General features: G+C 31.8%; 1 protein-coding gene across 6 annotated transcripts in view; it reads left to right on the top strand.

Moving 5' to 3' along the window:
* Positions 1–12913, top strand: part of RALGAPA1 (Ral GTPase activating protein catalytic subunit alpha 1) — a 218781-nt gene that overhangs the window by 151528 nt on the left and 54340 nt on the right. For all 6 annotated transcript variants that reach the window (XM_057542898.1, XM_007180713.2, XM_007180722.2 and 3 more), the window contains one exon: positions 1381–1452. In XM_057542898.1, the coding sequence (XP_057398881.1) occupies positions 1381–1452 (72 nt within the window). The remainder of the gene's footprint in view (positions 1–1380; positions 1453–12913) is intronic.

Genomic DNA, 12913 nt, shown 5'->3' with positions numbered 1-12913 from the left:
CTTATTATGTCACGTAAGCCTAACTTTTTTTTTAGACAAACAGCGATATGATCATTTCTTGTTTATATCAGAGAAATTAACTCAGGATTTAGCATCAAATCAAGAAAAGAATCTGGATTTCATTTTTTTTAATTTTGTTTTCTCTTATGCATATTTCAAAACCTCATTAAAAACTTGCAATACACACACAGAGTTTTGAAGTAAGTTAGGTAGGAGTTAAATGAAAAGGCATAAGACTTAAAGCAGAAGATGCAGGTTAGAGTCACTTAAACTTTGAGCCTCGGGTTACAGTCTGAAAATTGAGGAAATAACTCCCACCTCACATAATGGTAAGAATTAAATTAGATAATGTATATAAAATACTAAAATTGTACACTAATGTAAAGCATTATTAATATTTTTAAATATTAAAAATATTTTTAAATTTATCTTTAAAATTGATTTTTAAAATTTCGATGACACTAAAAGCTGTAGGGAAGTGGAAGAAGAAGCATTATTGAATGTATTGTTTTTGTTCAGTTTGTAGTAGAAGGGGAGCTCAGATATCACTGGATGAATAAATCTTAAAGTAATTCAAATGCATGTGAAGCACTGAATTGGAATTCTACTTGCTTACCTAGTGTTTATAATCTTACTTGGTTTAAACCCTTCCATTTATTAGAAGGGCGTATCCTCTGCCTTATGGGAAAGCCATGTTATGTCAGGAAAACAATTTGCCTTATGGTATGTCCACATACAGGTAATTGCCACTAATATAAATTCATTCTACTCTCTTTTGCTGTAGAATGGTCCATACATTGTCTCTTGAGAAAAATTAAAGATGGGAAGCTATATTTAACCACAGCAAGCACTGACTTCATGAATATAATTTATACATAATTTAGCACCTATATAATGTATTTGGTAAAATTTACACACTGCTTTGTAGTGTAAAAAAATACATATAATGTAAAACAAGAAAAAAAACAAATTACATCTGGATTACACATCCTTATTTGGTAATGATTTAGATTTTGTGAATATTTTATTTCTCATGAGGAACAATTTTCTCACATATTTTTATGAAACTCTTGAGAAGGAACCTATAAGTATTTTTATCCATTTTCCTGAATATGAGTTTGGGAAACTCACAGCATCTGCAAGGAAACATTTAAGTGGCCAGTAGATTATGATCCACTAGCAGAAATGTATGAGGGCCTGGGTAGAAATAATGACATATATTCTTTACATTTTTTTTTAGGGTCTGTTCTCCTTTGTGTTAGAAGTATGAAAAGGCAAGAAAAGTATAAGAGTTGCATGAGTAGACTGGAAAGTATTTCCGGGACTGTCATGTCATTCACTGCAAACGTGATGAAAATGTTTATAAATCTCTCTATTTAGGAGGAGCTTTCATCTCCTGAAGAAAAATGAAAAACTACTTAGAGAACTTAGGAACTTGGACTCAAGACAGTGGTAAGTTGTTGGGAAATTTTCAGGTTTATCTCTGGCACCTGTCAGCTATTTCTCTGTTCATGTGTGAATAATACTGTATTGTTGAATTATAACTTTCTGAGCAGAAACTGTTTTTCATTTATATATACCTTAGAAATAACATTTTTAGAAAAACGTACAGCTGCATTTAAATGTTTGGTATCTTTGGATTGTTTATAAATAATAAACACTCGACTGGTGTTTTATACTTTTGTCTTCAGTTTTTTGCTCTTCCTGTTCCCACAGTCAGTTTGTCCACCCAGCTCTGATTCCGCTTACCTTTCTGTCCAGCAAACTCACATATTGTCAACCATTTTTAAAATGCCTTATCTTGCACCCTCAAAACTGTTCTTCTGCTTAAGTTTATATATATATATATATATATATATTTCCATAACCATTTCTCTAATCAGAATCATTCCTAACATCTGCTTTCTCTACTCCTGGGCAGCAGTACATTACTAGAGAAAATTATCAAACCAGTGTGATATAGAGTTACTGTATATTCATGCACCTTTACTTTAACAATGCCATCTCTGCTGTTTGGCAAATTTTTTATCCCTTGTTCACTTTTACTTCTCAGAGTAATTGTTATAAACCACTTCTTTGTTCCTCAAGCCCGGCATTATAGTCAAAAGGTCATCTCTCCTCTAACTTCATAAGAATTCAGTTCAAAGGTTTGACCTATGTGAAAGACAATCTGCTATAACAGTAGTTCTTAACCTTTCTTCTTCCTCCACACACTCAAATTTTAACACAGGTTAGTCACATATGTTCATTAATTAAATCCAGTGATTCTGACGATTGGGAAACTAGTTTGTAACAGGCCATTCACCCTGCCATCACTATTCTACAGGAATGCAAAGTGAAGATGATTCAGACCTTTCCCACATCAAAACAAATAGGCCTTATTACATCTTTGTCTTTTAAAATTTTCTGTATTGAGCCATCTTCTCTTGCTCACTTTCCGCATCAGAAAAGCCTTTTTTTCTTTCTATACTTCTGCTTCCTACTTTCTCAGCCTGCTGTAGGATCTTCAAAAAGTTATCCCTTCTTTATCTTGTATTTCTACTTACTTCTCTTACCATAAGCATGTTTGTTATCTGTCTTTAAAACAAAACAAAACAAAACTTTCCTCAGTTACTATCCTTTCAAGCTATAGTACATCCCTTTCATGCCTTTTACTACCAAATTTATAGAAAAATATAATTTTTTATTCATTTCCTGTCATTCCTAACTGGTTTTTGTTGTTTTCAGCTTTTCTCAGAATAATTTTTTAAAATAATGTATAATTTCTTTGGTTATTATAGAAAATACAAAACAGAAAAATAAAACTATTGTTATTCATAAGACTTGTTAGCATTTCTTTATATATTTTCAGTCTTTCTTTTTGATAGACATATGTATGATTTTTGTTTGTTTTACAAAACTGGAATCATAGTAATGTATAGTAAGTTATGTCTTTTAGGAAATGCTATATTAGCATTTTCTCAGCCATTTCGATATTCTTCAAAAAAAGTTCTATGGCACCAAGTTCTATGATTTTTGGACATTTGAGTTGTTTTTAATTTCTTGCCCTAGAATAGATTCCTAGAAATAGAATTATTAGGTCAAAGCATAAAGACTTATTTCGGGCCATATATATTATAAAATTGCTTTCCATTAAGTACTGATTTCTAATCCTACCAACGTTGTATAACTTCAGCCTGTCCAGCAAAAGATATTGATGACATTTTCTTAACCTTTATCATTTGAGGGGCAAATCATGGTATCTCATTAATTTATAGTTTTTAATTACTAGTGAAGTTAATATTTTTCATATATTTGTAAAAAAATTCTAAATTCTCTTAGTGTCCTTTTTCTGTTTTTCTATTTAGGAATTTTTCTTAATTGTAAGAGCTGTTTTACGTATGTGTATGTGTTAAGGATTAACTTTTGTATATATCGTGGGAGTTCTCCTAGTTAGTCGTTTGGCTTTCAGTTTTCAACAACTTCAGGTTGTTTAACAACCCATTTTTATGTAGTAATTATATCTCTCAATCTTTTTTTTTTAATTTCTTCAATTGTTTGCTGTGCTTAGAGAGTTCTGTCTTGAAATCAATTAAACATTGTTACATTTCCTTCTAGATTTTTAAGTATTTGGTTAGAGTGGTAATTATTTTATATTTAATTCTTTATTCCTTCTGGAATGCATTTTGATTTATGGAATGAGAAATGGAACCACCTTGAATGTTGGAAAATAGTCTATTTCTATAATTTGTTAAATAATCCATATCTTTCCCATTGATTTGATATTGTCTTTATCAAATATTAAGCTGTTGCAAAGCTATCTGTTCATTTCTATTGATTGGTCTATCAATTTTGTGGAGATGTTACTGTTTAATTTATTGTAGCTTTATAATTTAGTATCTGATAGGCTCAGTCTTCTTCCTCACCCCACCCACACACATTCTTCTTTTCTTACATGTTCTCACCTGTTTTTTCTTCCAGAAACATGTTATTGATTAGAATTATGCTGTTGTTTTCCAGAAAAAAAAATCCCATTGCTATTTTGATTTGATTTGCAATAAAACTTTCCTATGGGAAGAATAAACACATTATTATCATCATTCTTCCTTTTCACAATCATGGAGTGTTTTTTATTTATTCTGATACCCAGACATTACCTTTAGGAGTGTTTTACTTTTGTGTTGCTATTCTGAATAGAATCTTTCCCCCCGTTATATTTTGTATCCAAGTACTTTTATGAATTCTCTTGTTGATTTTTTTTTAATAAATTTATTTATTTATTTTTGGCTACATTGGGTCTTTGTTGCTGTGCGCAGGCTTTCTCTAGTTGTGGCGAGCGGGGCTACTCTTCCTTGCGGTGCACGGGCTTCTCATTGTGGTGGCTTGTTGCAGAGCACAGACTTCAGTAGTTGTGGCGCATGGGCTTAGTTGCTCCATGGCATGTGGGAGCTTCGTGGACCAGGGCTCGAACCCGTGTCCCCTGCATTGACAGGCAGATTCTTTTTTTTTTTTTTTGATTAAATATACTAATTTTATTATTTCAATTTTATTTTAAGTCTTATTTCTCTTTTCTTTTTTTTTCTTTTTTTCTTTTTTTCCCTTTTTTTAACATCTTTATTGGAGTATAATTACAATGGTGTGTTAGTTTCTGCTTTATAACAGAGTGAATCAGCTATACATATACATATATCCCCATATCTCCTCCCTCTTGCGTCTCCCTTACATCTTCCCTATCCCACCCCTCTACGTGGTCACAAAGCACCGAGCTGATCTCCGGCAGGCAGATTCTTAACCACTGCGCCACCAGGGAAGTCCCTCTCTTGTTGATTTTAAACATTTTATAGTTGTCTCACTCTTAGGATTTGCTTAGGTATATAATCATTTTCTGCAAGTCATCTCTTTTCGAAAAGTTATGCCGTTATTTTCTTATATCATCATGTCTGATTGCACTGACTAAAACTTACACTACAGTGTTAAATAGTTATAGGAAGAGTGGCCATCCTTGTCTTTTCTGCTTTTAATGGAAATGACTCTTCTGTTTCATACTTAAGTAAAATATTGGTTGTTAGTTTGAAATAGATCATTTTTATCATTCTGAGAAAGTAGCCTGTTTTCTAGGAAATTTCATAATGAAAGGTTGTTAAATGTTATCAGAATCCTTTTCAGCACCTATTCAGGTTTTTATATATTTTTATATTCAGCTTTTGCTTTCTTAACTAGTTGATGTATATTAACTAGATTGCTAATATTAAATAATTCTTGCATTCTTGGGATAAACCTTACTGGGTCCTTTGACTTCCTGTTGGGTTAAATTTATTAGAATTTCATTTTTAATTAGGGCATGGTTCATCTATTAGAATATTTTATAGTTAATTTTTTGCCTGTTCTAATGTTTTCAGAATTAACATTACAGCCAGCTTCATAAAATGAATATTATCTATTTGAAAACTTGGAAGAATTAGTAGAATTTCAAATTATTTCCATTTGTTTCATCATTATTAGTCTTTTCAGTTTTTCTTTTACCTCTTAGGTCCATTTCAGGGTTTGTTTTTTGTTTTTTTTTTTGTACAAAACTCAATTTCACTGAGATTTCAAAAGATATTTAGTAGAGATTCATACATGGTGTCATAATTCTCTGCTACATTCCTTTTCTCAGTTTTGGAGGGCTTTTCTTTTTCTTTTTTTTATATATATAATTAATTTCTGTATTCCCATGTCATCCCTTCAAAGGTTTTTTTGACCCCTAGCTGTATTGAGATATAATTGACATATAACATCATGTAAGTTTAAGGTTTAAACATAATGATTTTTTATATATTGCAAAATGATTACCACCACAATGTTAGTTACTACATCATCACTTCACTTAGTTACAGTTTTTGTTGTGAGAACTGTAAAAATCCATTCATAGCAACTTTCAAATATACAATACAGTATTGTTAACTACAGTAACTGTAATGTACATTACACCCCCAAACTTTTTCATCCTATAGCTGGAAATTTGTACCCTTTGACCCCCTTTACCCATCCTCCGCCCAATCTGATCTCAGTTTCTGTGAATCTAGACTTTTTAGATTTCACATATAAGTGAGAACATGCAATATTTGTCTTTCTCTGTCTGACTTATTTCTCTTAGCATAATGCCCTCAGGGTTCAACCATGTTGTCACAAATGCCAGGATTTCCTTCTTTTTTATGGTTGAATCCCGTTGTGAATACCACATTTTCCTAATCCATTCATCCATCTGTGGGCACTTAGATTGTTTCCATACCTTGGCTATTGTAAATAATGCTGCTGTGAACACAGGGGTGCAGATATCTTTTCCAGTTAATATTTTCATTTGCTTTGGATATATTCCCAGAAGTGGGATTGCCGGATCACGTGGTAGTTCTATTTTTAATTTTTTGAGGAACCTCCATACTTTTTCCAGAGTTGACTGCACCAGTTTACATTCCCACCAACAGAGCACGAGGGTTCCCTTTTCTCCACATCCCCTCCAACACTTATCTCTTGTCTTTTTGATAATAGCCATTCTACTGGGTATGAGGTGATATTTCAGTGTGGTTTTTCATTTCCATTTTCCTGATGACTAGTGATGTTAAGTACTTTTTCATGTACCTCTTGGCCATTTGAATATCATTTTTAGAAAAATGTCTATTCATGTCCTTTGCCCATTTTTTAATTGTATTATAAGTGTTTTATTGCAATTGAGTTGTATGAGTTTCTTATATTATCAGAAATGTAATTTGCAAATATTTTCTTCCACTCTGTCGGTTACCTTTTCATTTTGTTTATCCTTTCTTTTGCTGTGCAGCTTTTTAGTTTGATGTAATCCCACTTGTTTATTTTTGTTTTTGTTTTTGTTGCTTGAGCTTTGGGTGTTATATCCATAAAATCATAGACAAGACCAATGTCCAGGAGCTTACCCTTTATTTTCATTTGAGGAGTTTTACGGTTTCAGGTCTTAGATTTAAGTCTTTAATCCATTTCAAGTTAATTTTTGTGAGTGGTGTAAGACAAGGGTCCAGTTTAATTCTTTTGCTCGTGAATGTCCAGTTTTCCCAATACCATTTATTTCTCAATTGGTTTATCTTTTCAAAGAACCAACTGTTGGTTTGCTTCATATTTTCTGTTTTCCTATTCTCTATTTTATTTATTTATGCTCTAATCTTTATTATTTCCCCTGTTCTGTTAACTTTGGGATTAGTTTATTCTTCTTTTTCTAGTTCCTTTAGGTATAAAGTTAAGCTGTTTGAGATCTTTCTTTTTCTTAATGTACGTGTTTATCATTACAAACTTCCCTCTTGGAACTTGCTATATTTCATACTTTCAGTGTGTATTTCTATTTTTGTTTGTCTCAAGATATTTTTTAAATTTCCCTTTTGATTTCTTCTTTGATCCATTGGTTGTTCAGGAGTGTGTCGTTTAATTTCTATGTGTCTGTGAACTTTCTGGCTTTTCTCTTGTTATTGATTTCTACTTTAATTCCATTGTGTTTGGAAAAGATCCTTGATATAACTTCTAGCTTCTTGAATTTGTTGAGACTTGTTTTGCATCCTAACACGTTATCTATCCTAGAAAATGTTCTGTGTGCACTTGAAAAGTGTATATTCTGCTGCTGTTGGACACAATGTTCTGTGTATGTCTGTTAGGTATATAGTGTTGTTCAAATCCACTGTTTCCTTTTTGAGTCTCTGTCTGGATAATCTGTCCATTATTGAGAGTGGGATACTAAAACCCCCAGCTATTACTGTATTGCTGTTTATTTCCTTTTCTATTAGTATTTGCTTTATATACAGCATACAGAACCTTTATACTTTTACTTCTTCCCTCACATTTTAGGTTATTGGTGTTACAATTTCCTTCTTTTTTGTATTGTGTATTAAATAACAAATTATTGTAATTATGGTCTCTTTTAAAACGTTTTTTAACTTTTAAGCTATATTTGTAAATGAATTATGCACCGCCATTACAGTGGGCTTTTTTTTTTTTGGATGCAAATAATCTACTTAATCTTTTCAAAGAAACAGTTTCTCATTTATCATATTCTATTATGTTCTGTTTTTTAACTCTTTAATTACTGTTATTTCTTGTTTATAAGCTTTATATTGTTCTTTTTCTTCTAGAATTGAATGTTATCTGTCTGAGTTTTATTGTTTATTATTTAACAATGAAATAGTCTTATGCTCTAAATTTTTTGCTGAGTGTAGATCCTGTCCATTGTTTTAGTCTTAGCTTAAACATCATTTTTTCTGAAAAGCCTTTCCCTAAGCTACCGCTAACCCTTTACCTTCCTCCCCAGTTCCTTCCACCCTATGTTTGGATATCCTTCTATGGGCTGTCACAGATCCCTATAACACTTTCCTGTCATAGTATTTATCACACTGTATTAATATTATTATTATTTCGTAGATATTCTTTCCAAGACAGTTGTAAAATTAAAACCCTCTAACTAGTCTCTGAGTTCTCATATCCTAATTCTTCCCCATAATAATTTATCTTTGGTACTAGATGGTACCAAAGTCATTGGAGGCACAAATCATACCTCTTTTGCTGTCTTGCTCACCATGTGTCCTCAGACCTCTACTGCTCTACTGAAACTATCCTTTTGAAGGTTAGTATCCTGACCATCAAGTCTAAAGTTTTCTCCATCCTCTCCAGCCTCCTTGATTTATCTAATTAATTAAATTTAATTAATTGAATAGGCACTTAAAAAAATTACAGCTGTTTTAGATTTACAAAATAATCAATTGCAAAATACAGAGCATTCCTACATACCCTCTTTCCCCCTATACATAGTTACCCCTATTTTTTTTATCTTGTGTCAGTATGGTACATTTGTTAAAATTGATGAGCCAATATTTATATATTATTATTAACTGAAGTTTATATTAGATTCACTCTTGGTGTTGTACATTGTATGAGTTTTAACAAATGTATAATGACATGTATACTCATTACAATATAATACAGAATAGTTTCTGCCCTACAAACTTCTGAGTATTATATCCCCTAAAAGTTCAGTACTGTTGTCTGTTCTCTCTTTAAAATGTTCTTTTCCCCTGGCTTCTAACGTCATGTTAAATTACTTTGTTCTAAAGTAAAACTTTCTAAAGTAAAATTTTTATTTTATTCCTTAGTGACTTCCAAATGGCTGACCAGACTCTTTAGTCTAGAACTCAGGCCATACCAGCCAATCTTGGCTATTTATGGTTTCTTTACATTACCTAATATTTTTCTACTTGGCTCCTGCTAAACTAGTTATTTCTAGTTTGTCTTCACTGGCTCATTTTCTGCTGCCTTCTCCCCTAACATAGTTTTCCTTCTCACTGGGATATCTCTCATATCTTCTCAACCCCATTCTTTTCTGTCCATGTACTCCTATCTCTTAATTCTCAGTCATGATTTTGTAGCTGCTTATTACAATTTTTTACCTGCCTCCTTACTTCTGTTTGCAGGTCATCAGTTCTTTCCCAAGTAACATCCTCCTCCTAATTTTCTCCATTATATTTAGAAGTACCATTTCAGTGTCACCCACACTTGACCATTTCCTTTCCCTTGCCCTTAGTATTTATCATTATGTCAGTTCTTTCTTCTTATTATTTCTCACTTCTATCTCTTCTTTGCTTTTCCTGCTCCCAACTTCTTGATTCATGTCCTTATTACTTCTTTCGGAGAGAGTTAAAACAACTCTCTCATCTTCTAACTCTTCACCATCTAGACAGTATTCACCACGAGAATAATTTTTCTAAAGTAAAATTTTTATTTTATTCATTAGTGACTTCCCAGTGCCTGACCAGACTCCTTAGTCTAGAACTCAGGCCATACCAGCCAGTCTTGGCTATTCATGGTTTCTTCACATTACCTTATGCTTTTCTACTTCTTGGCTCCTGCTAAACTACTCCCATTCTCATATGTACCTGGAATATATGAAGGACATCTTCCTTGAGACAGCATAGGTTTTCTTTTTGATATTGTACACCACATGAACACATGACATTTATTTTGCTTTTTTAAACAAATTAAATAATGAAAACAAGTTTCCTTTCTTTTTCTAACATATTGGGTTCAGATAAAAATTCATTCTAATTATGTGACAGTAAGGTAACTTTGAGCTTCTTCTTAAGCCAAGAACCTGGAAACAAACCTGATTACTTGTCTGGAGGATTAGGGTGGAAGAAAATGAAAAGTTACTTTCTTTATAGTCTTATCTCTCCAGACCATTTATAGATCCTTTGTTTTCTTTGACTAGATTAACTGATTCCTATTCCTCATTGTTGAACCATCAGATTTTTAAATTTCAAATCTCCAAATTATTTGTATTATTATTTCTGTTGCAATGTATATACAGGGAATCAGAAGTGCTTATAACTTAGCATATTTCACTTTGAATTTTCCAGTAGTAAGCTCATAATATTTTGCCAGTACTGGACATAGTGTGGAATATTTATGGCTGCAAGTTCAGTAATCTCATTTTTTCTAATCTTTTTACCTCATTCACTGTTGTACATACTAATCTAATGGCAATCAATATATACCAAGCATTTAGTAGAAGTAGTTATTAGTAAGTAGAAAAATAAGAAAGAATGTTGAAAAATTAAAATTTGATATAAAAGAGCAGCTAAACTCTGCTTTTTCAAATTTTAAAAAGGACAGATAATATAAAGGTGATTTCACTTTTACTTTTGCATTTTAAAGATTTATTTTCTAATTTTTCCTATATGGCTCATGTATTTCTCTTTTTGATTTATATAGTATTAGGTGAACATTTCTATGCAACTCTTCTCAATTTTATAAATTGTGATTTATGAGTTCTAGCTGATAGCCCTTTACCTAGGAAATTGAGAACACTGAGAGGTCCCCTTTCTGCCAGGATCAGAATTTACACATAGTGGGTCATACTTCCAACTTAAATTCTAACAGCTTTATTGAGATGTAATTCACATACCATAAAATTCACTCATTTAAAGTGTACATGTTTTTAGTATATTCACAGACAACTATCACAGCAATCTAATTTTAGAATATTTCCTTCAAAAAGAAACCTCATACCCATTACCAGTCACTCTCTATTACCCCCAAACATCATCCCCTACTCCCCATCTCTAGACAACACTAATCTACTTTCTGTCTCTATAGATTTGCCTATTCTGGATATTTCATATAATAGGAATCAAACATATGTGGTCTTTTGTGGCAGGCTTCTTAGCACAGTATTTTCAAAATTCATCCATGTTGCAGGATGTGTCAGCACTTCATTTCTTCTTATTCCTGAATAATATTCCATTGTGTGAATATCCTATATTTTGTTTATCCATTCATCTCTTGATGGACATTTGCATTAGTTTCACTTTCCGGCTGTTATGAATAATGCTACTGTGAACATTCATGTAGCTTTTACACGGACATTTTATAGTTATGTAAACTTCTTTATGAGACTTTCATAGTTTTAGACCTTATTTTTAGGTCTATGATGCTTTTTAATTTAATTTTTGTATATGGTATGAGGTAAGAATCCAACTTCATTGGATATCTACAACTGCATTGTAGATATCCAGTTCCCTCAGCACCGTTTGCTGAAAACACTATTTTTTTCCCCATTGAATTGGCTTGGTACCGTTGCAAAAAGCAATTGATGATAAACATAAAGGTTTATTTCAGGACCCAAGATTCTATTCCATATAGAGCTATATGTTTCTGCTGTGGTAGTACCACAGTCCATTGACTGCTGTAGTTTTGTAGTAGGTTTTAAAATTGGGAATTATGAGTCCTCTGACTTTGTTCTTCTTTTTCAAGATTATTTTGGCTGTTTGGGATTTTTTGCATTTTCCTGTGAATTTTAGGGTCAGCTTATCAATTTCTACAAAAAAAGGGAGCTGGGACTTTGGTAGTACTTGCATTAAATTTGTAGATCAATTTGGGAAATATTATCTTAACAATATTAAGTTTTTCAGTCCATGAATATGGGATTTTTTTTAAGATCTTCAATTTTTTTCAACAATGTAGCTTTCAGAGTATAAGTTGTGTACTTTTGTTAAATATATACCTAAGTATTTTATTATTTTTGATGCTATTATAAAAGAAATAGCTTTCTTAATTTTGTTTTTGGATTGTTCATGTTAGTTTATAAAAATACAGTTGATTTTCGTATGTTGATATTATATCCTGAATCCTTTCTGAAGTCATTTATTAGCTCTAATAGCTTTTTAGTGGATTCCTTAGGATTTTCTATACACAGAATCATCTCATCTGCAAGTGGAAGTAGTTTTACTACTTCCTTTTCAATCAGATTACTAATTCAGTTTGTTTAGTTGTTATTGAACTATTCTGATATCCTATTGTCCCTTGAGTTGGTTTTAATAATTTGTGTCTTTCTAAGAATTTGTCTGTTTAATCTAATTATCTAATTTTGGGCATACAATTGTTGATAGTATTCCTTAATAATCCTTTTTGTTTCTATACGGTATGTAGTGATGTCTCTCCTTTCATTCCTGATTTTAGTAAATTGAGTCTTTTTTTTCTTGCTCATTCTGGCTATAGGTTGATTTTGTTTAACATCTCAAAGAACCAATTTAAAATTTTTCTCCTGTTTTTCTGTTCTGTTTCATTTATTTCCACACTAGTCTTTATTATTGTCCTCTTTCTGCTTGCTTTGAGTTTAGTTGCTCTTCTTTTTCTAGTTTCTTAAGGTGGAAGGTTTAGTTTTTGATGTGAGATCTTTTTCTTTTTTTTAATATAGGCATTTATGTCCATAAATTTACCAATGAGCCCTGCTTTACCTGCATGCCATCAGTTTTGTTGTATTATATTTTCATTTTCATTCATCTCTAAGTTTTTTTTTCTAATTTCCCTTGAGATTTATTCTTTGACTTATCACTTATTTAGGAGTACATCTTTTCATTTCTACATATTTGTAAATTTTCTTCTTTTATTG

This window comes from Balaenoptera acutorostrata, chromosome 3 (assembly GCF_949987535.1).
Source record: "Balaenoptera acutorostrata chromosome 3, mBalAcu1.1, whole genome shotgun sequence".
Taxonomy (NCBI): domain Eukaryota; kingdom Metazoa; phylum Chordata; class Mammalia; order Artiodactyla; family Balaenopteridae; genus Balaenoptera; species Balaenoptera acutorostrata.
This window is presented reverse-complemented; position numbering and strand designations above follow the sequence as displayed.